We start from the raw sequence: 27,121 nt of genomic DNA, 5'->3' as shown, positions 1-27,121 counted from the left end.
GGGCATTATCTGAGAAGTAATTAAAAAAGAAAAAAAGTGGACATCATTCTGCATCCTAGTAATTACAGGAAGGCCAATATCCTTTTTTTTTTCCACCAAATACTGAATGATATTTCTTTAGTGTGCGTACAAACAAGAAGCTGATTATGTAGTGTAAATTTAGAGGGAAGAAACAGTGATTGCGACTGAATTATAGAGCAGAAAATCTGGCCAGCTGAAGTGTGTATTTATACCTATTCGTGGTTGCTCATGGTCACTTGTACTTGGGGTGGTCGTTCAGTTCTACACAGGGTTTTCAGTAGATCTCCTGTAGCACCATACACTTGTTGGTTGTATGAAGTCAATGGTTCTTCCACATAGCTAAGCAAAAGCCCTTTCCAGCATCTGAATTAGCCTGTTTGATCATGGGTTGCTGTGAAATACAGACTCTTCTGACTTCTGAGGTAAAAGAGCTTTCCTCCACTCATGAGATTATTTTACATCTAGCAGGAGCTTAAGATATATACTCATTCAGATATGCAAATTTAACCACCAGAGACAAGTAAATTATGCAAGATGATGTACATTTCATTTTAGCTGGAAAAAAATGTGCAAACACTATACAATTTCATTTCAGAGAGCTATACTTGCACCAAGTTGAGATGCACTGAACAAAAGCTGCAGTGTAATATCCATGTTTTCACAGATTGGACTCAGTTTTGAAGAGCTGTTTTTAAGTATCTGAAGAGGTTTTACATTTCAATACTTTTATATGCCTTTTTCACTGGTATTTTCACAATTATTTTCCCAAACTACCAAGCTTATTTCTTCAGAAAATAATTACACCACTATTTTGTGAAGTGTTTTTATATTTATACGATTTACATACAAATATGATTAATAATTTGAGACATTCTAGTTAAGTTCCAATCATCCACAAATCTAATTTTTCCAAAATAAGGCCAAATTTTCTAATATATGTTATTTACATCAATAATAATTCCATGTACGAACACTTCTACTTGTTGAATAAATTTCACTTAACTCATGTTACATACCTCATTAATGCTATAGCTTTTAGAGGACACCTTTAAAGCAGCAAATGACATCACCTAACAACCTGATGTGGTTATTGTCCTTGTATAATAAACATTTAATTCACTCCAGGTTTAATTTTAAAGCATGAATTCTAGCATTTGTGAAGCAAACACAAGAAATATGGTCCTTGATATTTTCCTATCAAATTTTACAAAACGGAATTATTAAAAATAGGAAAAGATTTCTGTGGCTTATGATGTATTGCATGACGCCACTGTAATGCCACCACTGGCTGATATAACTGATTCAGTGCTTTTCTGTTCAGTTTAATTTCTAGACTTCAACAATATTCAGAAATAGTGACCTGTTTCATGTAAATAAAAGAGCATATACGAAAATATCCTGATTTGTAGTGAGTGTTACTAAATCTGCTCTCTGAAACCATTTAGGAATTGTAGCAGAGTTTAATTAACAACAGCACAATAATCAAAATCAGCCATGACATATTTCTAAATCTTTGCCAAAAGTAAACCTTCTTATAAACTCACATAGGGTCTGATGAAACAGCAAGCTGGTCAGGAGGAGGATACTGCCCTGCATACTGACGGAAGCCTACGGTTGTCTTACCAGTTTCTCACTAAAGACGGACTAAATAGGTTGGGGGTAATGGGCATTTTCTGATAATTAGCAGTGTAGGCAAATATGTTCTTTGGCAGACAATATAAATGTTGATTTAAGGACCAGCCAATAAAGAATGCTAAACTGCAAAACATTCATTGCTCAGTTTATCGCAGATTTGGTTGAAGATTTAATGCTTAAACTCAGGTTTCCATTGTCACCAAATAACACACTACCACAAAAGTTATGATATAATGAAATATATGTTACTCGTAGTTGGTATGTGGCTGCCTAATAATTTCCACATTTGCTAAGTTTATACCACTCATGTTAACATAACTAATAATGATGAATAGTAACAGACAAGTCATTCTGGACCACTGTTTTATAGTGAAACCAATAAAACTCCTTATTTTCTTAAACACATAAAGCAATGAATGTCCCAATGAAACTAAGGAATCTATAAAGCTAGTAAAGATAAGTGGCAACGTATCACAAACACCAGGAAATTTTAGTTTATGCCTAGGTTTGAGAGATCATCTTTAAAGAAAATAGTTTTAAGCTGGAAGCAAGATACACTGTCTTAAAAACAAAAATAGCACAAGATAAGTGGCATATACTCTGGCAATTTTCTTTAACACAGCTTTTTCAAATATAATCTAGTCTACAGTGCACTCAAACTGCAGAAACATCCAAATTAGGAAAGAAAAAAAAGATACTTATCCTTGCAAAAAGGGCCTATACTCAAAGGAACATCTGAATAAAACTGAGACATCTGCAGTAAAGTTTTACCTTCTCCCTAGAATGTTTGAGATGAACTCAGTGTAACACTGTCTTCCAAGAAAAGACAAAGTGATCAATGCAAGAACACATCAGGCTGCCTTGGACAGGCCAATCAATGCAAGAAAGAACCTTGCCCAGGGCCTTATGCAAATAGAAGCACGTCCTGCAACCTAGGGAGGGAACATGCGCAATAGATCAATTGGATCTGAAAAACCTTACAGCTACATCAGCTTCAGACAGTAAATATATACTGTTGAATACCTTGCATTTCCTACGGATTCTCAAAATGAGTTTTTTTTTTTTTTTTTTGAGCTAAAGAGAATTCTTAAAATGGGCAATTTTTGACAGTTAAAAACTCTTCCTGGGATCTAGAGTGTGGCAAAGGGGAAGAAAACACTCATGGGAGAAACACTCAGCATTACTTTTAAGAGTGTGCAGATAAAATTCTGGTTTCTTAAAATTTCTTGGCATAGCTGAATTTTGCTGACATTTCAGAAGGTTAAATTTTTAGTATGTTTGTATTCATGAGCAGGAAATAAAAATCTAGAAAAAGCAAAATACTATCTCAGGTAATTCTTGAACAAGGAATAAATGAAAATGTGGTAGGAGAAATAATTCAAGATGTAAAATTACAGTCATCATTCTTAGACTAAAAACTCACCCTGTCACCAAAGAATTCTCTACGTAGTGGCTAATCTATTGATATAGGAGCATTTTTTTCTTTTAAAGTTAGTATCTGTATCTCCAAAACTACTCTAAAATCTGATTAGAATGTATAATAAGCTCAAGGGCTACTTAAAACACAAAGTTAGTACACAAAGCTCTGTCCCTGTCAAATGGTCTTAAAGGCAAGTAAGATGCTTTATAAGGCTACATCAAAAACGCTTAATTATCAGGTCTTCAAGGAACTACCTGAGTGCAAATTTATTTCCTAAATATTTTTATTTTTTGCTTGTATTTAAACCTATTGATTCTTCTTAGGAATTTCACATTTTAAAAAAGTCTTTCATAACTTAAAAGAAGTTAAAATCAAATTTTAAATAGGAATGATAATGCCAACAACTATAATACAGACACTGCCAAGAAAATAAGAAAAATTCTGTAAATATCTACTAGCATATTTACCTTAATTATCTTCTACTTTGGAATTTTAAATTAAAAAATTTAGCTACAGATGCATTTTCTATCAGGTATGTAGCAAATATTTCTAATATTAAAAATATATAGTTTTTCTTATAGCTATTGATGTATGAACTTTCCTTGGCAAAACACTATATAAAATATGAAAATCAGACATCTATTATAAAGTTCACTATTTAAAGGTGTTTATTTAGCTGTTAAAGGACACATATCTTAAGACGCTGATTTATTTAGCCAATGGAGAGAAATATGCAGGATAAACATAACTCTTTTTTTTTCACATTTCTAGTGCTTTCTACACTGGTAAGATTTTAAGTTTCAGTTTACTATAATAAGATTTTTTTCCCTAAAGTATAACTAAATATGTCATTCATTTGACCCTCTTTACTTAGACTTAAAGCTTTGTAAAAACTTTACTATTTACATGGAGAAAGCATGATATAAAATCAAAGCAATATAATACTCTTCTATAGTTTTTAAGTGTTAGGTATCAGAAGAAATGCTTATAATAAATCAGAAAGGCATGAAGTAGCAGGTTAATTATAGGGACTCAAAGTTTTCCTTCTTCTAATCTTAATTTCAAATATAAGAATTTTGAGTACTCTGCTATTCACAGTGAAATGTAAACTCCAATTTATAGTAAAATACAAAGGACCAAGCAATTATAGTTTCACTTTTTGTTACAATCCTTCAATTGTTATATTTTCTCCAATATGTAGGGGAAAATGTAGAAAAACAATTTTTGAGTATTATCATCTAATATTTGAAATGTGTTGACATTGTGATAGGCACTGAATAATATAATTCTATCCTTCCTGAAATAAATCTGCACAGTATGTATGCTTTTTGATTTTAAAAGCATATTCTCAATTTTAAAAGTATGTCAGATATAATATTCAGTTTACCAAAGAATTTTGTGTTTTAAAATATAAACACAGAGTTTCTTTAAATGGAAAGTGTCCTCAATAATTAAAAAATCCTAACTTATTAGAAAAACGTTTCCTGCAGTTTTTTCAAAAAGCCAACAGAGGGAAAAGTGTTTCATGGGCAAAATCATTGATTCTGAGATTGGATTTTTATTGCAAACTGAATGGATTTCGATTCTGGCTCTGATATTTGTTGTGCAAACTTGGACAGTGTTCCTCAACCTTCCTGACTCCTTCATCTGTAAAACATGGCTAATAATACCTACCTAACAGAGTTAAAGATAAGTTGTACAATGCCTGGCTAAAATAATGTTTGATGACAAAATCTAGTAGTGTCCTAAACTCGCGCTGTCTTTTGAATGTCAGTATGCTGATAGTTATAAGCTTCAGAGCCAGAGAGTCTAGGTTCAAATTCTGGCTCCATCATTTGCTGGCTGTCTGGTCTCACTACCTAAGATTTTGCTTCCTCATATGTAACTGAGGATAATAATACTTACATCATAGGGCTGTTACAAGAAACGAGTTAATATTTATAAAGCACTTAAAACAATGCCTGGTACTTGGGAGGTGCTGTAACACAGCTATCAATTCCAGGTGTAACTTACAGATGTGGATAATGTGAAGGAGCAAACACTGATAGCAGATTGTTCTAGTGAGATTTGAAAGGTCAGTTCTATTTAGTTGGTATTAGTAGACAGCTGTCTATTTCCAGCATGGCATGAAGAGCCAACCAGGGGCTTGGCCAAGGAAACTCACTTGCTTTCCAGACTTTCATAAAGTGTTTTCAATTTTTTAACTTCAACTGAATTTCCAGAACACCACATCAAAACATATTCAAAATTTAAATAGAAATGATTTGAGGATTGCCTGTTATTTTAAATTTCCCACACCTTCTTTCTCCTTCATTAGTATGGGTAACTAAGAATTCATTAAAATGGAAAGCCTTCTTGGAAGGCACAAAAAAGAATAAGCAGTAAAGAGGATAGAGAATAAAAATTAAATAATCATGTAATTCAACAGAGAAGTACAGAATTGAATCCTGAAGTACATGAAAAACCAGGGGATTGTTTCAGGGATGAGTTACCACAGTTAGTATAATATGAAGTTTACTCTGCATAAGTACTTGGTAAGAGGAGAAATAAACAAAAACTCATTGTGACAAAGTGAGAGATCATACTTTTACAGGGGGAAATATATTTAAATGTTTCTCATATGTAAAATGGTGATGATAACAGTACTTATAAAGTTGTTATGAGGATTCAATGAGATAAAGTACATTTATATAAAGTATATGCTTAGGACAATGTCTAGTACACAGTAAGTTATTTAAGCATTAGTGCTGCTGCTGCTGAATATGAAGATGATGTCACCGCCTTCTGATTTGCAAGACATTCATAAATACTAGTTCCATTTAAAATGTTCGTTTTCAAAGGCACTGCTATGAATTGCTTAGGATTGTTCTTGACCCAATGTCTTAGGCCCCCATGGCTGGCTGACAGATGATATGGATTCTATTATAATAGCAATGACAGGGTTCTATTAGAGTAAGAGAGGTCTCTAACAGAGAAATCAGATATGAAGGTGCCTGTTTTGCTTGAGAATATACTGCAAGATCTTAGAGAAAACACAGGGGTCACTGAATGATAAGGTTTATAATATGCTAAAGATATATATTACTACATATTTAATATTTGGACATAAAAATATATATTTAAAATTTAGATCGACGTCCTAAAAATGTGTAACAGGAAGCAAGACTGAAAATTTAAGTCTTAGTCTGTAACAGTGGTAGAAGCTATTATTACATTACTAATGATATTGGAACTAGGAATTTTTGTCTGAGGTAAATTGAGCAGTAACACAACAAAGGCAATACATAAGCTAGGGAGCTCACATCATCTGATTACACTTTATAGGACACTACAGAGAAAGTCAAAGTTTCTTTGTTGTTAGTGGACAGGCTTCTGCATACTTTTAGAATATCAACACTTATAATTATAAAGCATCTCTTGATGCCTTATAATTGGAAAGAAGTCAAGATAGGAAATTTCTTCTGTAGGAGAAAACTAAGTGTACTCTATCTTTCTGCCCAGTGCCTCTCCTTTAGAAAGATAAACAAGTTTTTTTCTAATCCAGATGTCTGATTAATGTAGTAAAGAAATTTGGAGATAAGATGTTAAAAGTTAGATATCAAGATTTATGGATATTTAGACATAAGCTAGGCATATGAAAAATTAGAACACTTTTTAATCATTTGACTCAATTATAAAATTGTCACTAAAATATTAAATAGCAATTTTTACTGTATACTAATGTCCTTAATAAACTTATTTATGAGAAAAATTCAAATAAGGGATGGAAAACTTGGAAGAAATCTGAATATACTAATACATAAATAAATAGGCAAACTAATTTCTGGAGGATATGAGATTTAACTTACTCAACTTAATCATAGAAAACTAAGCTTTGGGTTAGGGTTAGGTTAGATTAGAGATTTTAATATCTTCTTAGTCGATTTTCTGCATTCACTGATCAATTTCCATTAATGGTCCTTCTAAGTGCCCAAAACTTCACGGTCACAAACTTGTACCTCCTACACACTAAAGCACACTGGCTCTACATGTGCTTGTTGATCAGCTTTGCTCTCTCATCCATCACTTTGTTCTATCTCGTGGCTCTCTACACAAATGCCCAGACCTACTTTCTTCATTCTGAACCAATACAGCACCACCTGAGATCTGCTTCTGACAACTTATCTCTATATAAATCTAGGATCAAAAACTATTTTCTGAGTAGTATTATAGGTCCAGCAGGACTAGGCAGCACAGCAGAAACCAGAGAAAATAATGGATTTGCTGTATTTCTTCTGTCAATTAAGAAAAGGACTCTGAGGACATGAATTAAGACACTGAATAAGAGATTGAGGCTGAGGGTAACACATGAAATGGAAAACTAACTATGGCTCTGGGATTACAGAGACAAAGGTAAAAATGCATTATGGAGTTTTTACTTTCTGACAGACTTTATCAGTTTATCAACAGAAATAATTCTTGCTAAGACTTAACTCTAAGACAAATTTACTGTAGGGGTCTTTATATTGGGGAAGGTAACAACCTCTTGGCTAAAGTCTCACTTCTCAATTATCTTACTACATTACTCTTTGTTTAAATGTGTTTCCTAGTTAGAGCATAACCTTCTTTGGGCCAGGGATCATGTGTTTTAATCTGCCTCCCCAGTACTTTTACAGAGTAGGGTGTTGAACTGAATAAATATCTTTGATAGTTTTTGGTACTATTTCTTTTTTGAGGTCATAATATTCAATCCTAACTGCAAAATTTCTATAATGTCAAACTTATATGGTCCAGGTGGCTTCACAGTGATCTAAATTCACTCAATGAAAAAGTTTGGAAAACCCATAACAAAAAATAGGAGGTGAGTTGGGGATTAAAAGTCCCCAACTCTAAAAGTTAAGATCACAGTAGAAAGATCACTTTGTTTCTCTGGGCCCAAAGAAACCTTTAGACCCACAGTGTATCATCTCACAGCCAAAGAGCAGGAAAAATGATAGCTCTTTCTACGCCATCTCTTTCATTGCCATAGAAACCTGACAACCAAGGATAAGCCCTAGGTATCTACATGACCTCAGGATGCAGTATTTTACTCTATCTCATTCTGACTTAAAAGTCACATAGATTGGACTTCTGCCTTGATTCATCATTTCACAGTCCTTCTGTTTTTTTCCTGCCTACTTGAACCTCTTCTCCTCAGGAAAAAAATAACATTTTTAAACCCCCAGTCAATGGCTGAAGCCTTACAACTTGCCTGCTTTGTTCACCCTTTCCCCTTTGCTGGATCCTGGTTTTTTTTTTTTTCATGGCCCCCACTCCCCCTCAGCCCCTTCCTTCCTTCCCTATAAAGCAGTGGAGTGGAGTTTGGTTGGGAAGAAGAGGTACTCTAAGAACCAATGACTACATTGTGTTTGCTCAGTTATCACTCATGCCTTGATTTTTTTGTTCCCTGCCATCAGATTATATCTCCTGATTCAAACATGAGTTCACCATGCTCTACAGATACCTACCTAGTGATAGTTCACATGCTACTCCCTCCAAATCCAAGGTCTCCAGCTGAATTAGCTCTTCCTGAACCCATCCTGACCTCTAGTAATAAGACTTTTGCCCAGATCTGGCTTCCATCTTGTTCTCTCAAGCTTTACCCTAACAAGGATCTAGTGTGCTTCAAGTCTCAGTCTACCTGGCTCCCCTGTGTTAATCATTAAATTATTCAATAAAAATTGAGGTCTAACTTATAAGATAGAAGTTAAATGGTTTTGACTGCAAAATTTTTTGTCTTCTAAGAGCTCTGTGTAACTTATGATGTCAAATCAGAGGTGTCACTGAGGCTGGGAATCTCATATGAGGGAGCGCTTACACTGAGTGATCATCATGAGGCTTTAAGAATAGTTAAAAACAGCTCCATTATTAAATTAAATGTGTTTTTCTATAATCCCTCTTATAAAAGGTTTACAATAGTCAATCATGCTCTCAGATCTGCAGTAAAATAGAAAATCTCTCATTAAGATCTTTTATAAATCAGTGGAAAAAGAAGAATTTCTTACAGAAAGATTTATATCTCAGAAATTAACATGTCAACTTCTCTGGGTTCTCCTCAACATGTTATTGCACAAATTTTAGCAGACAGTGACTTCCTGACAGTCTTTGCTGAATTAAGAGACAGAGTGCCCGATCTCTCAGCTGCACAGACGCAGGGCAGTAAGACCTGGATGTGGCCCATCTATGTGGATACTGACAAAGCCTCCTCTAAAGGTAATTCCAATGGAGTAATGTGGATTCTTTACTCTATGAAAAGATTTTATAACATATTAGTGAATTCTTTCTCCATTTCAGCCTTCTGACCAAACTGATCTTGATGTGACTGAGAGATATAAACATTAAGGAGCAGATTAGGGCCTTAGTAGAAATGATCTATCAAGAATGGAAATAATCACAATTTACATCATACTTCATGGTGATAAAATGAATGCCTTTTCCTTTAGGTCAGGAGCAAAAGATGTCCACTCTATCTACTTCTATGCATAACTATACTAGACAGGACAATTAGGCAAAAAACAAACAAACAAAAATTCAGATTGGAAAAGAAAAATTGAAACTATTTTTATTCACAGATTGTATGACCTTGAACATTGAAAACCCTAAGGAAATCACATACAGAAACACACAAAAACTATTAGGACTAATGGTTTCACAATAGAAGATCAAGATATGAAAATCAAGTGTATTTCTACACACTATCAATGAACAATCTGAAAATAAAATTAAGAAAACAATTTCACTTAGATGGGCATCAGAAAGAATAAAAAGCTAAGGAATAAAATTGAATAAGTGTAAGATCTGCACACTGAAAACAACAAAACATTTTTGAAAGAAGATCTACATAAACAGAAATAAAGCCCATGTTCAAGGACTGGAAGACATTATTAAGATGGGAATATTCCCCAAATTAATCCACAGAATTAATCCTGATCAAAATCCCAGCTCCCTTTTTTGCACAAATTGACAAATTGATCCTAAAATGTATATAAAGATACAAGGGATCTACGATAGCCAAAACAATCTTTGAGAAGAAGAATAAAGTTGGAAGAGCCATACTTCTGGATTTCAAAACATACTACAAAGCTACACTAATCAAAGACAGTGTGGTATTATATAAAGATAAGCATACAGATAAGTGGAAGAGAACTGAGAGTCCAGAAGAAAACCCTTGTATTTATAGTCCAGGGAGCTAAGACAAATGGAAGGGGAAAGAATAGTCTTATTGACAAATGGTTCTGAGACAACTGAATAGTCACATTTAAAAGAATTACACTGGATCCCTACTTTACACAAGGTACAAAAATTAACTCCAGTGACCAAAACAAAAACTTGATAAGTTGGACTTCATCAAAACAAAACACTTCTGTACTTCAAGGGGCATCATCAAATAAGTGAAAATATAACCCACAAAATGGGAGAAAATATTTGCAAATCATGTATCTGATACCCAGTGAAATCATGCATTCAGAATACATAAAGAACCCTTATGACTCAATAGTAAAATGACAACATAATTAAAAATGGACAAAAGGTTTTAATTGACATTTCTCCAAAAATATATACAAACAGCCAATAACACATCAAAAGATGCTCAAAATAATTAGTAATAGGCAAATGCAAAGAAAAGCCACAAGATACCATTTCACCCAAACTAGTATAGCAGAAGTAAAAACAAAAGACAATAAGTATTAGTGAGTGCAGAGAAACTGGAACCCTCATATATTGCTGGTGGGATTAAGTATGAGGAGCGATCACTAATGGGTATGGAGTTTCTTTTTCAGTGAGGAAAATGTTCTAAAAATTAGATAGTTGTGATGGTTGTACAATTTTACCATTCTGTGAAAATATTAAAAATGATTGAATTGTACACTTTAAAAATTAAAATTTTTAGTATGTCAATTATTCCTTACTAAAACTCAATAAATCCCAATTATATCTCAGTAAAGATATGACATTGTATCTCAAAAGTTTTTAAAAGTTAAAAAATGGAAACAAGCAAAAGTAAGTTAATTATTAAAAAAAAAAGTAGTGTTAAATTCATAATTGAGGATAAAGCAGGGAGCTTCCCAGACTTACTCCATATCCTTCTATATAACATTATGAGAAGGCAATTATAACTTAGCTTAATAACTTTATCTTTTGATTGAGAAGACCATACTTTGAAGAGTGAATCATAGAGAGGCAATCTTCTCAGTCAACCTAAGGTCTGGGCACACTAGCAGAGAGGGGATTATAAGAGACTAACACCAGGAACAAAAAGGATAATACTGTCTCATATGAAATAACTGATTAGGCAGAATTCCCAAGTTAGTCAATATTCAAATAAAGGGTAGGAAGGATGAATAAGTTTCATTAGTAAAAGTTACTGTTAATGCTTAAACTCTACGTAACAGTCAATTAACTGTGCAGATATTTAAGACTGCTCATGTTGTTGTGATACATATTCTTTCCAAACTTGGGGTGGGGGAATAAAATCTATGTTAGACTCTTTATCCTCAAAGTGTTTCCAGATGATTTGGGCAAGATTTAGAGATAAAAGATAATTTAAAAATAAAACTAATTAGTAAAGTTTTAAATTGTAAAACAAATTCTACAGAAAAAAAGGAGACAATTGAGAATACGTTATGAAATATCTAGTAAGGAAGAAAATTCTTTTACTTGGGAGAGGGAAATGCAAAATAGCAAAAATGAAAATGAGTGTATACTATGGGCATTTAGACTCATGTTCAATAATGACTTAATTCCTAATAAACAGGAATTTTCTAATTTTACCCCCAAACTCTGCCTGTGTGAAGTGGGTACTTACAGAGGAGGACACACATAAAAAATGTGAGTCAATTTATAATTTGTAGGTATCAGAACGAAAATTCAAACCCAGGTCATCTTTTTCCAAGTTTCATGTTCTTCTAGTACACTGGGCTTGGAGGCCATGGGTAGAGGTACAGTGCACTGGAACAATGGCAGTAAGGAAATTAGACTAGAACTGAGAATTTCTATTGGGAAAAATAATGTTGGAAAGAGATAATCAGATTATACAGATGGTTGTCAAGTCACAGAGAAGAAAGGTGATGCAAGCGACAATAGGGAGCCAATATGATTGTGGAATGGCAAGCTAAAAGGGGTGAGTGTGATAAGTAATACCAACTATGGTGTGGTATACAGGATGGAATGGAGAGTAAAGAGAGGCAGTAGGAAATTGGGTGTAAGAGTGCACTGATACAGCTATGAAATGATGAAATTAACAACAGTGGGCAGAGAGAGAGGAAAATACATGATCAATATTAAAAAAAAAAAACAAACCTGACAAAATGTGTTGGTTGGTTAGATATGGGACAAAAGGAGACGGGTTAACAAAAATTAACAGACTGAGTCATTCTTTTAAACAGTGGGACCTCCTAATACATGTTAAAAATCATTTGAGTAAAAGTAAAAAACAAAACAAAACTCAATACATAGTTAACCCCTGTGGTGCTTAACACATTACATCTGTATAAATCTCTCCTTTCTAAACTCTGACTTGATATACCATTTATTCTATTAAGCACAATTATTAAATATCCAGTATATGCAAACATTTTCCACAAATATCTACATACCTGCATAAGCACTGTTTATTATTCATTATCTGTTGTGCTTGGATTCCCTTCATATTGACTTCAATATGCTTCTGTAGGTGTGTATGGGGAAGGATATTACACCTTCTTGCTCTTCATTCAGTTTCCAGATCCAATGTCACTAAGCCACAGAGAATTTGTCTTCTTAACATCTAATGTGTGCTTTTTCTTTACCATTCGCACTACTTCCATGTTGGTAAAGCTTTTCATCGGATCTTACTTGGACTCTTGCAACTAACTTCTAAAATTACTGTTAACAATCAAAATATAGTATCTATACTATATGCAAAGGATTAAACAAAATTGAATATAGGAGGCAAGAAAAATATAAACTCTGGTTTCTCTCTAAAGAGCATACAAAATAGAGAAACTGCATTGTTTTCATATAAAACAACCAGAGAATTAAGATAGCATTCTATACAACAAATTGTAATCATCTCATGCATTAATATACTATTTGTATCATTTAGGCAGCCAATGCAGAAATTCAAGTTATATTCAAATGATGACTTATTTTTATTGAATTACTTACATTTTAAAGCAGATTTGTAAGAAGTGTTTTGGGCCTAACTGTTTTGAACAATTTTTCTTTGGTTTATCCACCTTTAATCTACCTCTCCTCATTCTTGATTCCCAGCAGCCCCTTTTTAGCTATTCCCATTGATCACATTAAGCAGATATCCTACCAATATCCAATTTACTTTGTTCTTTGTAGACAAAATGTAAATGATGCTTCTTTAAGGTCACAGTTAACTGATGTCACTAAAGGTAAAAACTAATGCTTTTAGTCCCATTCCACTTTCTTTTCAGTGTAAATCCAAATCACGCTCTAGGCAATTTATAAAGACCAACTCAGTGTAGACTGAAGTTGAGTGTCCTCACACAGCTAAATCCAAAAAATAGTCCTCTATCAGCCACTGAAGGTCAGCTTAGACTGCCTGGAGGCTAGGGAGCCCAGCATGGAACAATGGAAAGAAAATAGAGTTCCCTTCGTTCCTTAATTCACATGCAAGTGAGGTGCCAATCAAGTGCTGACAAGCATGGAGAAACCAAAATCAAAAGTGGGTAGAGATACACTTTCAAAAGGAACAGTTTTCACACATTTCTAAGAGATGTTTTTAACGATGGCTGTGAACATACCACTAATAACTTGGAAAAGGAAATAAAAGTAATAAGAAAAATACTAATTTTATGTCAGCTAAGATGATTCAATAAGCTAATGAAATATATTTGCTAGAATTGCTGTGTTCTATAAAAAATATCAATCCTCTCACTTTGACTAAGGAAAGAAATCTGAATGCAAATTGATGTATCGAGCACTGCAAACAGGGAAGATAAGGTGAGTTGAGATTGGAAGGCATTGACAAGGAAAGCTAACTCATTTCCAAATAAAAGAAAATCCTAAGCTTGCATGATTTTCTCAAACTAATCATCATCTAGAAAGACTAGAGCAAAGGCACTCTGAAATGACCAACAATGGAAGCATTGGAGTCACTTCATAAAGTGGCTGGTGAAAGAGATGATGAAAAAGCTTAAAAACTGCATTCTTTTTTAATGACAGTTAATTTCCAGCAAATGAGTTTAAATTTGTAACAACTAATATGAGGCAAAAAGTAAGCTGCACTACTTAGCTTTCTAAATGAATTTGGTAAATGACTATAATTATGACTACTAATTCTATCATATAGAAAACAGAATTTCTTAGAAATGTAAGGCTTTGTAAATGATGGTTTAATAACAGTAACTTTACATATTGGCATTATTTTAAATATACAGAAAAGCTAACATAAGATAGATATACTACTTTTAAAATTCATTATCGTTTCATAAAATAAATAGTTCTTCCCTTTTGCTTTAATGACTGAATGTTGGAATTGTTACCAGAGCTGTCTTATCAACATCTATTTTTACTAGGATCACAGAAAGCCTAGAGAATTAGAAACTCGAGTTGTTAACATATGATGAGAATCGAAGCAATGAAAGGCATATTTTTAGTATCACTTTTCTCATTATTATAGTCAACTGTATACTGTTTTTATGAGTCTGGACATGATCAGGTTCATTTACTACCATAAAATGAACACTGGTTTTGAAAATAAGTCTCTTAACTACAATGTACTCTTCAGGAGGAATTCAACACTTCAAGATAGGATATAATCATAAATTATGTTTTCCATTTACAAAAACAACAATTAGCAAAATATGAAAGCTCTACAACTGCTTTGTGCTCTAAATTTAAAAGTAATTTTTCAGATATCTATTAGTAGTACCTTTAATTTTAAACTACAATTATACATAATTTTAAATTTTATAAATGGCAAGATACATTTTAGCATAGGTCCTGACTGATACCTGTTTTTAAACAATAAGCACTGTAAGTAATTACATGTAATATTGAAACTGTACTAGCCACACAATTTACATTTAAAATAAATTGTCTTAAAATTTATGGCCTAAAAAAAGAATGTAAAATTGAATGAGAATTATAGAAAAGCAATCTCCATGTATTTTAACATGATGCTACAAATTAGAACTATTCTATCTATAAGGCGGGTGTGTGTGTGTGTGTGTGTGTGTGTGTGTGTGTGTAGAGAGAATCTTTAATCAGGAGTATAACTTTATGATAATTTTTAAAAAGTTAAAATTGACTAAAATACAAAGATTATACACATCCCTGATGAGACAAAAAGACTAAACCATAAGTTAGGATGTTCATAATTTACTTTCTTACAAGTTAATATTAAAATTTTGAATCCACATAAAACAATTTCATATAATATACCTATGTTGAAATATCCTGAGAGAATGAATATTTGTCAACATTTTAAACACCATGACTTTTCCCCTAAGAACATTGAGAAGACTAGAAAAGAATATTATTCAGCTTTAGGGTAAAGCAAAAAGTTTAAACATATTTCAATGTTTTTTCTGTTGTTTAATCAAAGCTATATTTTAAAAATCTTTCTGAAATTAAGTAGAAACATAATGGCCTTAAATATATTAATCAAGCTTTGTCAAAAATGTATGTAAAACTTATCAGTGTACAGTGTTATCTGTTTAGAGGAATACTTTTCAATAGGTCATAAACTCCTTTTTCTTTAGTTGCCACCATCTGTATGCCCCCTTTACATACTCGAATCAAAGTTACCTAACAAAAAGTAGCAAATATATGAAGTTGAGATAATTGCCGTTAATATTTTGAAACCCAAACAAGGTATATTACATTAAATAGACTTCTCAGTCCTGGTGTTGCCTGACACATATGTGACGTGCCAGTGGTTATATTATATTCCTCCTCCCATGCATGCACCTCCTGCAGAGACAGCAGACTACAGAAGCTGACCCTTACTGAGACCATCTTGTCTCTCTGACAAAGCTCCTTTTTAACTTCTTACTTACTGGTTACTTCCTGTGATGGAGAAAAACTTTAGCTCAGCTTGTGATAATTTCACAGGCCCTGAGGACCCTGACCCTAATAGCCTCAAGGTCAGAAGTCAAGTCTTGTTCTGAAACATCTGTGTGCTTTATATTAAAGTGGAACAAAAGTGGAGAAATATCCACCAGTGTGTGACAAGAAGGACAGGCAAAATAGGATTGACACACTGGTCATCTGTTACTCTGGCATCTTAAGTTCATTTTTGACACTGCCCAAAACTCACTTAAATTCCAAATTTGAAGTCCAAAAGATGTTTGTTAACTATCAAAGCAAAAAAAATGAAAATTTATGTTTTACAGAAATCTGAAATTTGAATGGTCTTGCAGGCCTTCAGACATATTTTAAGGTATTCTAGAAATTAATGAAATTTCATGTTTTAAGTAACTTAATGGCTTATAAAAAGAAAGCATAAGCTACATATATATAAGACACATATATGTATGTTTGTATATATCTATATCTGTGTGGTTGAAAGACGTATTTGAAAGACATAAGTCACATGTAAAAAGATGCATCACACTAGAACATTAGAGAGCTATCTTAAGATATCCATTATATATTAAAAAATTCAGCAGAGTTAAACGTACTTTAAATTCATTTTATTTTTTAGAAATTAAGAAATAAATGATTTAGCTTATTTACTGACCTTAATTTGTAAATTTAGGTCAGCTAAAGTATTCAGTTGTCACTACCAACTTTATATCTAAATCACGTGGGTAAGCAGTAAGGTGTGGAGATGCTGAAAAGGCAACAGAAATATACTTAATTTCCATGACGAAGAGAAGCACACAGCAAAGTTTAGAAACATAAAAGTTGGACAACCAATGCTGTGCCTGCTTTTAATGTCCACTTTAGGCTATTCAAATTTAAAATGATCAAATGCACTTTTACCCAATTAATCACTTTATTATAGCACTGGTACCTTCCTGTGACATAAGGGGTAATGGATACAGAGCACACTTTAAGTATTGATTATATCTCATTAATTATTCATGCCAGCATAAGATATGATAATTGTAATACTGTATATAATACAGACAAAATTGAAAAATCTTGGTAATTTTTTCTATCCTATACACATAATCTTAACCCTAAAAGAAGTCAGATTATTTTGAAATGCAAAGATTTTTATGACCAAGCAATGAGTTCCACTTAGAAGGAGATTAATGGAAGCTTTCTGATAGTTTTAATACTAATTACATAGATTCCGATCAAGTACTAACTTGTAGACATAGTACAGTTTTGTCAGTAAAAGATTATCAAGATATTCTCGAACATTCAAAGGGTCTCTTGAAATTTTAAACACTCTACAGGTAATACATGCTTCAACAGTGTACACACAATACAGGAATCACAAATATCATAAAATGTATGGAAAGTGGGGCTATGAGGTAGAAATTAAAAAGTAATATGTCAATAAGGAACAGGCAAAAGGCTTCCTGGGGAACACTGAAAAGCTCTGCCAGAATAAAGTAAAGCAGCATACTCCTTTTAAGTCATGTAAGATTATTTACTCAAACTACTTAATTTTCACCTTTTATAAAATAATTTAAAGTAATGATACCAAGAAAAAGGAACTGGAGGGGATAAACCTGTAAGGAGTTTGGAATTAAAAACAAAGTGAAATGTGCACTTACCAGTTCAACAAATGCAAGTCCTCCATAGCTGTGAGCAACAAAAAATACATTTTCAGCTGCAGACTGGGCTATGAAATGGTCCCACACATAGAGTGCATGTTCTTCAGGAGAACCATTTTCCTATAAAGAAAACAAATATCATATATTATGTACTGTATCTAATTATTATCATCGTAATCAAAAATTAAATTATATGCTTGCTTACATAGCATAAGAAATAAGATAGTTATAGCTCATTCCAAATTAAAATCATACAAAAGTACGACGCTGAAAATTCAAATTAGGGAATAAATTAGTATTAAATCATTAGTAAATTACAGCTATACTTAACTGCTACTATCATCTTCTGGAACAAAATGTTTAAAATAAGCACCTTCTTGAGGGGAAATTGCCTATTCTGGGTATATTTGAGACAGTAAAATATATCTAAGTATATTAAAATTGCATAGCAAAAAGTTACAGTGATTTTATGATAAAAAAGTATAATATTAAGAAAAATCAGATACATTTTCTATATGTATATCTGAAAATACTTATAGTACACATACATCTAAATTATTTGATTTATAAAATTTTAAATATCTCCGTAAGCTGAAAATAAGCAGAAAAGTTAACAACAAATATTTTCTATTACATTATTTAAAAATACATTTTTGTCTAAAAGCATTTTCCATATATATTTTATTTCTAGAACTGGGAGAAATCTAAACATATAAACTCGAGACCTTTTACATTTCTCCTAACTTGCTAAATCTTAATAAATGTATGAATGTTGCTTTAATTCCAAAAGTTCTAGAATAACCTCATTTTATTGTATTTATCTCTGTAGCTGATACATTTGTAGTTAAAGCTAAAATCTGGTTAATGTGAATGGGGAAAAAAACACAACAACCAAAGAGCTAAAAAAACCCAAACTGCTAAAAACTAAAACAGATCATGAAATTGGAAGCTTTAATGCCAGAAAACTGATTCTCTAAGAATGTTATGGTACTAGATAATGAACACAGTTTTTCACAATTTCCATCTCAGAAATTTTAATATCATATTAGGGTCCATATGAATGGCTTCTCTTGCCACCTAAAACCTATTGTTTCCTAATGTCTATCTCTGCCCTAAATTATTCTCCTGAGCTCCAGACTCAAGGTTATATCCTTTCAAATGCCCTACAGACACTTTAAACTCAACCAAATTCAACACTGCTAAAAACGTCCTCTATAAACCTGTGTCATTCTTTGCTTCCCACCTCCGGCTGAAATCTAAGTATCATTTTTTATTTCTCTCTTCCTCAAATTCCGTATATCATCAATTATTAAAATCCTGTTGATTCTGTCTCCAACTGTCTCTTAAAGCCATGCACTTCTCTCCATTCTCATTTCCTCTGGCTAAGCTTGAGCCACCAGCCTTTTGCAAGTAGGTGACTACAATGATCTCCGGCCCAGTTTCTCTGCCTCTAGGGTTGCCCGTTTAAATTCTCTAACTTTGTAGTGAGCACAACTTTTCAAAGATGCAGATGTGATCATGTCACCCTATGACCCACTCCCTCCTTAGAACCCTGCAGAGTGTTTTTATTTCTCTCAACATCACATTCAAACAGCTTGACACTGAGGTCTTATATGATCTGGCTTCTGGCTTGAAATGTATCTGCAAAATACAATGATCCAAAAGACACCCTTTTTCCACCATGAGAGACTACAGAGAACACTCTCTGTGTTCCAATTGCAGAGAACAACTTGCAGTAGTCTAACTGCACCATACTTTTCTTATCTCTGGGCTATTCTTGTTGGTGTTGTTTGGAAACTGACCTGTGTGTGCTCTGCCTTTACTTTACCCACCACCTTCACCCACATAATTCCTACTTATCTCCAGGACTCAAATGAAACATCACCTTCGAGGGAACATTCTCCCTATCATCCCCAAGGCTAAGTAATGTCCCACAACCACATCCTGTGCATGTTCTCATTTTTGCACTGAACGGTTTGTATTGTAATTGCTTATTAGATAATCAAATTCCTGAGGCCAAGAGTTGTGTCTTGCCCATTAAATCTGAGGGCAAAAGATAAATAATAAAAACACAACCTTTATCTTCAGAATGATTACTTACAACCATGTAGTCATATATTAAATTATAAATATACTATCAAAGATATCTATTAGTAACATAAATATGAAATTACCCACACTTAAAGTATATAAAATAAATAAAAGAATAATCATTGGAAGGAAATCATGTAGGCCATTTCTGGCTTTAATAATTTAGCTTTCATTAGTTTACAAAGTGGGAAAATGGTTATCATTAAAAGCAGGACAGTAGTTAACTCTAAGGAAGAGAGAGTTGTGATTGGAAAACAGACTTCCAGCGGCTGGCAGTGTTCCACTTCTTGGCTAGGGTAGTAGTTACAGAAGTGTGCTCTTTATACTTACAGTTAAAAGACTAATACATATTTAGCACTTTTCTATACATATATATGACTCTGTAAGTCACCATAGAATCTACTGTACACAGCTTTGAGAGTGAAGAAAGGTATTGTTAGTAACTGTATTGGGAGAACAGATCTACATAGGGACTATCCAGAGAAAACCCAGCCACCTGGTCTCCCTAGTTCTATGTCACAGTGAAAGAATTGGAAAAACAAAATAGGAAGAGAGATAACAGAGTTTCTACCTGCTGATAATGGTATAACTAAAAATCTTAAATATCTGTGATGGTCCTAAATATTCTCTATATGGATGGGAAAAAAACATACAGGAGAATAGATTACTCTGTTCCCACTAGGCTCTGTGCTGGCAGTGAAGATGTAAGGGTGATAAGAAGTAAGCCATGATCCTGGCCTTTAATGTGTATGCAATTTCATAAGGGTGTTAACACATAAAGACAGAGCGGCAGTAGTGTGTGAGGAGACTTACTTTGTCTATTCCGAAGGACTGTCTTGACACCAAGTCCAACGGGCCTGTTATAAATCCATGCTACTCGACCTCAGTGGAATCCTCCCTGCTTTCTTCTCACAGTCACCAACTCCTTTATTCTGTCGACAGCCTATCTGTCCCAGCCTTTTCATTCCTACCTCCTTAGAGTGATGGCAGAGTGAATGGAAAGGAAGGGATGGAATGAGTCCTCACAAAGGAAGGATCAGTAAAACTTTGTGACTCATTATATATATATATAAATACAAAAGGGAAACTGCCAACCAGGCCCAAGTGACCAATGTATGACTAAAGGAGAGCTAAGAACCAACAGATTTTCCCTCTGTTCACAGATAAAGACTAGTGTTTTCAGAGATTAGCATTATGGCTGAATTTTCTCTTCCATAGTCTGTGGAGATGATATCAGTTAATAATGGTCTGTCAGCCCCCAATGTTCATAGCAGCACTATTTACAATAGCCAAAACATGGAAACAACCTAAATGTCCATCAACAGGTGACTGGATAAAGAAGATGTGGTATATTTATACAATGGAATACTACTCAGCCATAAAAACCGACAACATAATGCCATTTGCAGCAACATGGATGCTCCTAGAGAATGTCATTCTAAGTGAAGTAAGCCAGAAAGAGAAAGAAAAATACCATATGAGATCGCTCATATGTGGAATCTAAAAAACAAAAACAAACAAACAAACAAAAACAAAGCATAAATACAGGACAGAAATGGACTCATGGACAGAGAATACAGACTTGTGGTTACCGGGGGGGGGGGGGGGGCGGGGTAGAGGGTGGGAAGGGATAGACTGGGATTTCAAAATTGTAGAACAGATAAACAAGATTACACTGTATAGCACAGGGAAATATACACAAAATTTTATGATAAATCACAGAGAAAAAAAAAATAAAATAAATGTCAGCTGAAAAAAAAAAATAATGGTCTGTCAGCAGTAGGAAAAAGAAACCTCAGGTATCCCTGTGCCCCACGTACTTAAATATTTTCAGCCTGACTCTAAGGTCATCAAATTATTCTTTAGTTTTAGACTTTAAAACCTAATGTTCTAAAAAGCAACACTCAGTTGAAAAAAATGTCTATAATATCCACTTAGGGGGTTATCCATAGGCACAGCTAAATAATTACACAAGATAATGCTAGGTCACATTTGACATCTATGACCCAAAAAGATACAGGGTAGGAATCACAGTTGGCCATCAGGACAGCAGCAGGCATTCCGTTCTAGTGGAAGCCTCACCGCAGTTCCTGCAGTGGAGCACATAACCTTGTAGGAGTTGCCCTCTTTGGCCTGTAAGGTGTTACAAAGTTAGCTCAGGAGTAAGGGAATCAGATTCACCTTAGGCAGATACAGGAGCTATCTTGCCTTAGAAGTCTTATATCCTACAGAAGGCAATACCTCTTGGAACAACTCCACTGGCATGGCTTCCAGGGTCCCTGCTTGCAAGGGCAGGCCGAATTACAAAAGTTACTACCCTCAGGGAAGATCGAAACCCTGGTATTTATAGCCCATTAGAATTCCTTCTAATCTAGATGCAGTTTCGAATCAGAGGTGACTTTCCACCATACCCAGTGCTGCCTAGCAACCAACCACTTAGAGTGGATGCTATGGTATGCTTCCCAGAACCCCCGTTAGTTATAGACACACATTTCCTGAACTGTGCAAGTGTTGGCAACTGATAGTTCAGCTGAGGAAACTCTAGGAATCACTTTCAGCCAAGTAAAGCTATCTTGCCTCAAGTTACAATCCTACCTCTGAGGCAATTTACATTCAATGACTGGTTGAGATGATATGGATTGTAAAGAATCTCTCTCTTGCCTCAAGGCAGGACATTTCTGAAAAGTCATCCCAGAACCAGAGATCATCAAGCAATTAGATGAGGGCTTTTATTGAGGCTATACTGTAGTTCAACTCCTGCCAAAGTCTATTTTTTCCACTCTCTTACAGGTGTTGATCCCAAGGGAACTCCCCAACAAACTTCCTGCATGCAACTTCAGATTCTGTTACCTGCGAAACTCAATTTAAGATACCACGTTATTAGGCTTCCAAGGACATAGAGCCAGAAAGTTAACTGAAGGTCAGATTTTCATGCAGAAGGGGAAAGAGTTTTGCTAACCTCTGACCTAGAGCACCTTACAAGAAATACATGGAAAGTATTTACATCTATTTACATGTATTATTATCCTGTTTATATTTAAAACTACTGTAAAATATTGTTGATTTCAATTTACATGTCAGCTCTACTATTAGCCATGGTAGCTTAAATTGAGTTCGGCACTGTTTCACTGGTTCTTCTCTATCCTGCTACTTATTTAATCTGCCATGTCACTTCTTCTTTCCAGAATATAAAGAATTTCAAGGTAGGTTCATTTTCAGATTCAAACTATAAATACAAAGCATGCCACAGGCATTTAATAAGTGACTAACATGCTAGTGCTATTGGCAATGATACTATTGACAAAGTATCATGAAGGGCATTTCAAAAACCAAGACAAAGGTGTATTCAAACTCCTTTTCAGGAATCTAGCTTCTGATAATCTGGAATGTGGCAAATAAATGATGTTCAAAGATGTTCATCACTGTCTCATTTATAGAAGCAAAAATCTGGGTAATGCTTACGTGTCCAATAATGCAGAAATAAATATTTAAGTGAATTATAGTTTGTCTTTCTAAGGAAATATGCAGCTATTCAATGAGCTTATAAAGTAATACATGCAGTTCATCTAATTTTATAGGTGGTATAATTTTCGCCACATAAAAAGGCTCAAGAAAGACTAGAAGAAATCAAATAAAAATATTAAAAGCAGTTTCCTGTGGATGGTGGGATTATGAATATTTTCTTATGTTTAGCTTCTTTACATCTTTCTGAACTTTCCAAAGTTAGTATAAAGTTAATATTTTTTATAATAAGTGAATAACAAAAAATCAGAAATCCTGCTGAATAACTACTACTGGCTTCTTAGGGGGAACCAGCGTCTGGGTGGGATATTTACATCTTCATATCTAATAAATTCTAACATCTGTGCTGAACCCACTGCACATGTACAAACAGCAAATCAAAACGGTTGTTTCAAATGGGTTTAAGAGTAAGAAGTGATAGCTACAAGTTTGATAGCAACTGAAGAAACAGAAAACCTACAAAAATCAGAAGAGCCATATAGCACAAAGAGTGACTACTAGCATTGTTACTGAGCAACGTGAGGGCAGGACTGCATTTAAAGTACAACAGACAAGAAAACAGGGATCCTGAATCATCAAAAGAAAGCTAATGATGCTACGTGAATTCCACTTCTGAAAGGCTAGGGACATACAATTAAGAAATAGTTTTATTCAAAATATTATTCTTAAAAACAGGTGATAAAGGAGATAAACCTTAGCTATAAAAAAAAAAAACCTGGCTTTCTTATGTGACTATTTCCTAAGGGTTTCACAAATGTATGGCTTTTTACTATTCACAGTGTATAGAGAGCAGATCCTCATCGTTTTACGATGTAGCAAATTCTGCCAAATATCTGCTGCCTCCTACAACAGTTAGGTACAATAATGGTAGCATAGGAATTAATAAACTGAGAGTAGTTTTTCATACATATTTCTGACATATTATATTACTAAAGTTCCAGTTTTATACATGAGGTGAGGCCGTTCCAAGGCCCATGCATGTCATTCCAAGCTGCAGCCCACACTGTGTCCACAGTCATTACATATTTATAAACCATAATCCAGAGAGTGTACACTACCAGCAGTGTATTTTGAAGCTAAACAGATTTCAATAGGGAAGGCTTTCTAATATGCCTCAATTACAGAAATGCAAACATACTAAATCTACTCTACAGGTCTCTCCATGCATTTCACATCAGAGTGCATTTTCTATTGAGTAACTTCAAGCCGGATGATTTTAGAATACGCAAATATACAAAGTGCATGAAAAGACAAAAGTAAATCCATTAATTAGAATTTGCTAGTGGCAGAATGCACAGAACATTTACACCGTGGAATTCGGTGGTATTCAGAGTACGGGTTGAATTTCCTGATGTACTCTTGCCATCACTAATTGTTAAATGCCAAACAGAAGTGATTTAGTAACCAAAGCCTTATCAACTACGCCAGATTCTACTACCTAGGCATTGCAAGGTCTGCATTTATGATGGACTACCTGAGCTGATAACACCCAGAATTATCTAAACAACATTTGCATATTTGTGTAATTATTTTCTAAGGTTAATTAGCTCCTGTAAAGCATTTCGCCCTTTGAGACTGCTTACAGTGACAGGTTCACATATTTTCTGAACCACTGCCAAATTTGACAGATTTTTCTTCTGCTAACTTGTTGCTACAAAGTTATAAAATGAGTGCTCTTACAATATAATACTTTAAACTTATAATAGATTTTAGTAAAAGTAAAATAAAAATTAAATGAATTTCAAGGGTTTTTAAATGTCCAATTATAAAATCAAAACTTTATTTTACTTCATATAAATTGTGATGGGAAGTGTATTTACTAAGAAAATTTCTTTATGAATAATAAAATCTAGCATTTGTTACTTTAAACTAGCATGTATCTGTCACTAACTCCAGTTGTATCACATACGTCTCTTTCTCTCACATACACACACACACATCCTCCACCAGCAGCCTTTAGTACTACCACTGATTTGCTATTTACACTGGAGATATCAGCTGGAGAAAGAACACTAATATAAAACCCACACCTTTGTTTATGACAAAATTTACAAATCAAAATTATTTCTTTTAAAAAGCTAAGACTTTTCATTACGTAAAATACGGCTCAATGAAATCCGAATGGGATGCAGATATCCAAGTCAGAGGGATGCATGAGGATGCAAAAATGTAAGTTATCTTCTTGCATCCAACCAATCCACAGGTACAAGATAAAAGAAAATTTATATTTTTAGGAATTGGCTAGTAGGGTACATTTTCAGAAGAAATGAAATACAAATATAGCACGGCCCTAAATCAGAAAGACATAAGCAAGGAACTCATTCAGTTTAGTTTTAAACTTTTAGATGATTCTGTTACTTACTTCTTTGTACAAGAACAAAGAATAAATTGTACATTAATACAGAACAGAACATTTATAAGAATAGTTGTATACAAAATATATTTCATCATGTCACAGAGGATGTAGTTTTATTTTAATCTGATTAAATGCTTTGGATTAAAAATTTATCTTCATTTTGGCATATTTTAAATGCATTATTATCTTTTAAAAAGTATAGACATTTCTGTTTAATGGTGATTAAAGGACAAGGAATATATATGAAAGCGTAAAAACTGATGGTACAGCATATCTCTAATGAAAGCATCTTCAAAGATAACCATTATTTGGTTTTTAAACATTAAATGGAATCATATGAAGTTACCAACATTAGACATTTTTGACCTTAAAAGTGGCAATTTCATAAGATTCAACCTTAAACGTAATGAAAATAGACAAAAGAATCTGTAAGTTAGAGATATCTTGAAACTATCAATTTTTCCCACCTTTTAGGTGTCAAGATACGATTGACAGCCATCAATCTTGGAGACACATTTAAGGCTACATTATTTGTCAATAAGGCTATATTTAATAAATTATAAACAGCTATAAAAAGAAGACACTCATGATGATTAAAACTGACAAAGGATCAGTATTCAGAACCATACCAAACATACTTGAATTTCACACTGATATTTCAAGCTTAGCATGTCCAAAAGTAAACTCTGCATTGATCTCCCAATTCCCCATTATCTGTTCTTCGTTCAGTCTTTCTCATCTTGTCAAGTGGTACCTCTACTCATCCAGTTGTTCAACTCAAAAATCTGGAAGAGATCCTTGACGTATCCCTCTTCTTCTATCTCTCATGCTGATCCAACTTAATTTGTCCTCAAAAATGTTTCCAGAATCCATAAACTTCTCTCAATTTCCACTGTTACTATCTCAGCCCAAGCTGTCACCATATCTTGCCTAGGACGTTAACCACTTGAACTGGCTACATGCTTTCTCTCATTCAGTCTTTACAATGACTTCATGACACAGATACTCTAAATATCCCAATTTACAGAGATCAATATTTTGTACAAGGTCATACAGTTTTCCAGATTGCAAGCTAGTTTGTCTGGTTCTAGCATCTGAACTTCTATGCTATATTACCTATTCTTTTAAATGATAAGTTTAAAGTGTTGTTAACAATGGCTGTTATACTGGGCTGACATAATATCTTGTCTTTTTATCTATTTGAATACAAAGTTTAAACAACAGTTAACTAACAAGAAGTAAAAAGAAACTGGAGAAGCAAATAATTATGACCCATTATTTACAGAAATGGTGCCAAATGCTTTGTGATTGGGCCATAATTGCCACAAAATGGGTATAACCTGGAATGGGAGGCAGACAGAGCTGGTAGGA

The 27,121-nt window shown here is 33.8% G+C and overlaps 1 protein-coding gene across 5 annotated transcripts in view; it reads right to left on the bottom strand.

Moving 5' to 3' along the window:
* The window catches only part of ARB2A (ARB2 cotranscriptional regulator A), a 366,466-nt gene that overhangs the window by 152,391 nt on the left and 186,954 nt on the right, over window positions 1–27,121 (bottom strand). For all 5 annotated transcript variants that reach the window (XM_072958400.1, XM_072958398.1, XM_072958401.1 and 2 more), the window contains one exon: window positions 17,782–17,901. In XM_072958400.1, coding sequence (XP_072814501.1) covers window positions 17,782–17,901 — 120 coding nt within the window. The remainder of the gene's footprint in view (window positions 1–17,781; window positions 17,902–27,121) is intronic.

The sequence above is a fragment of the Vicugna pacos genome, chromosome 3 (genome assembly GCF_048564905.1).
Source record: "Vicugna pacos chromosome 3, VicPac4, whole genome shotgun sequence".
In the NCBI taxonomy this organism is placed as follows: Eukaryota; Metazoa; Chordata; class Mammalia; order Artiodactyla; family Camelidae; genus Vicugna; species Vicugna pacos.
This window is presented reverse-complemented; position numbering and strand designations above follow the sequence as displayed.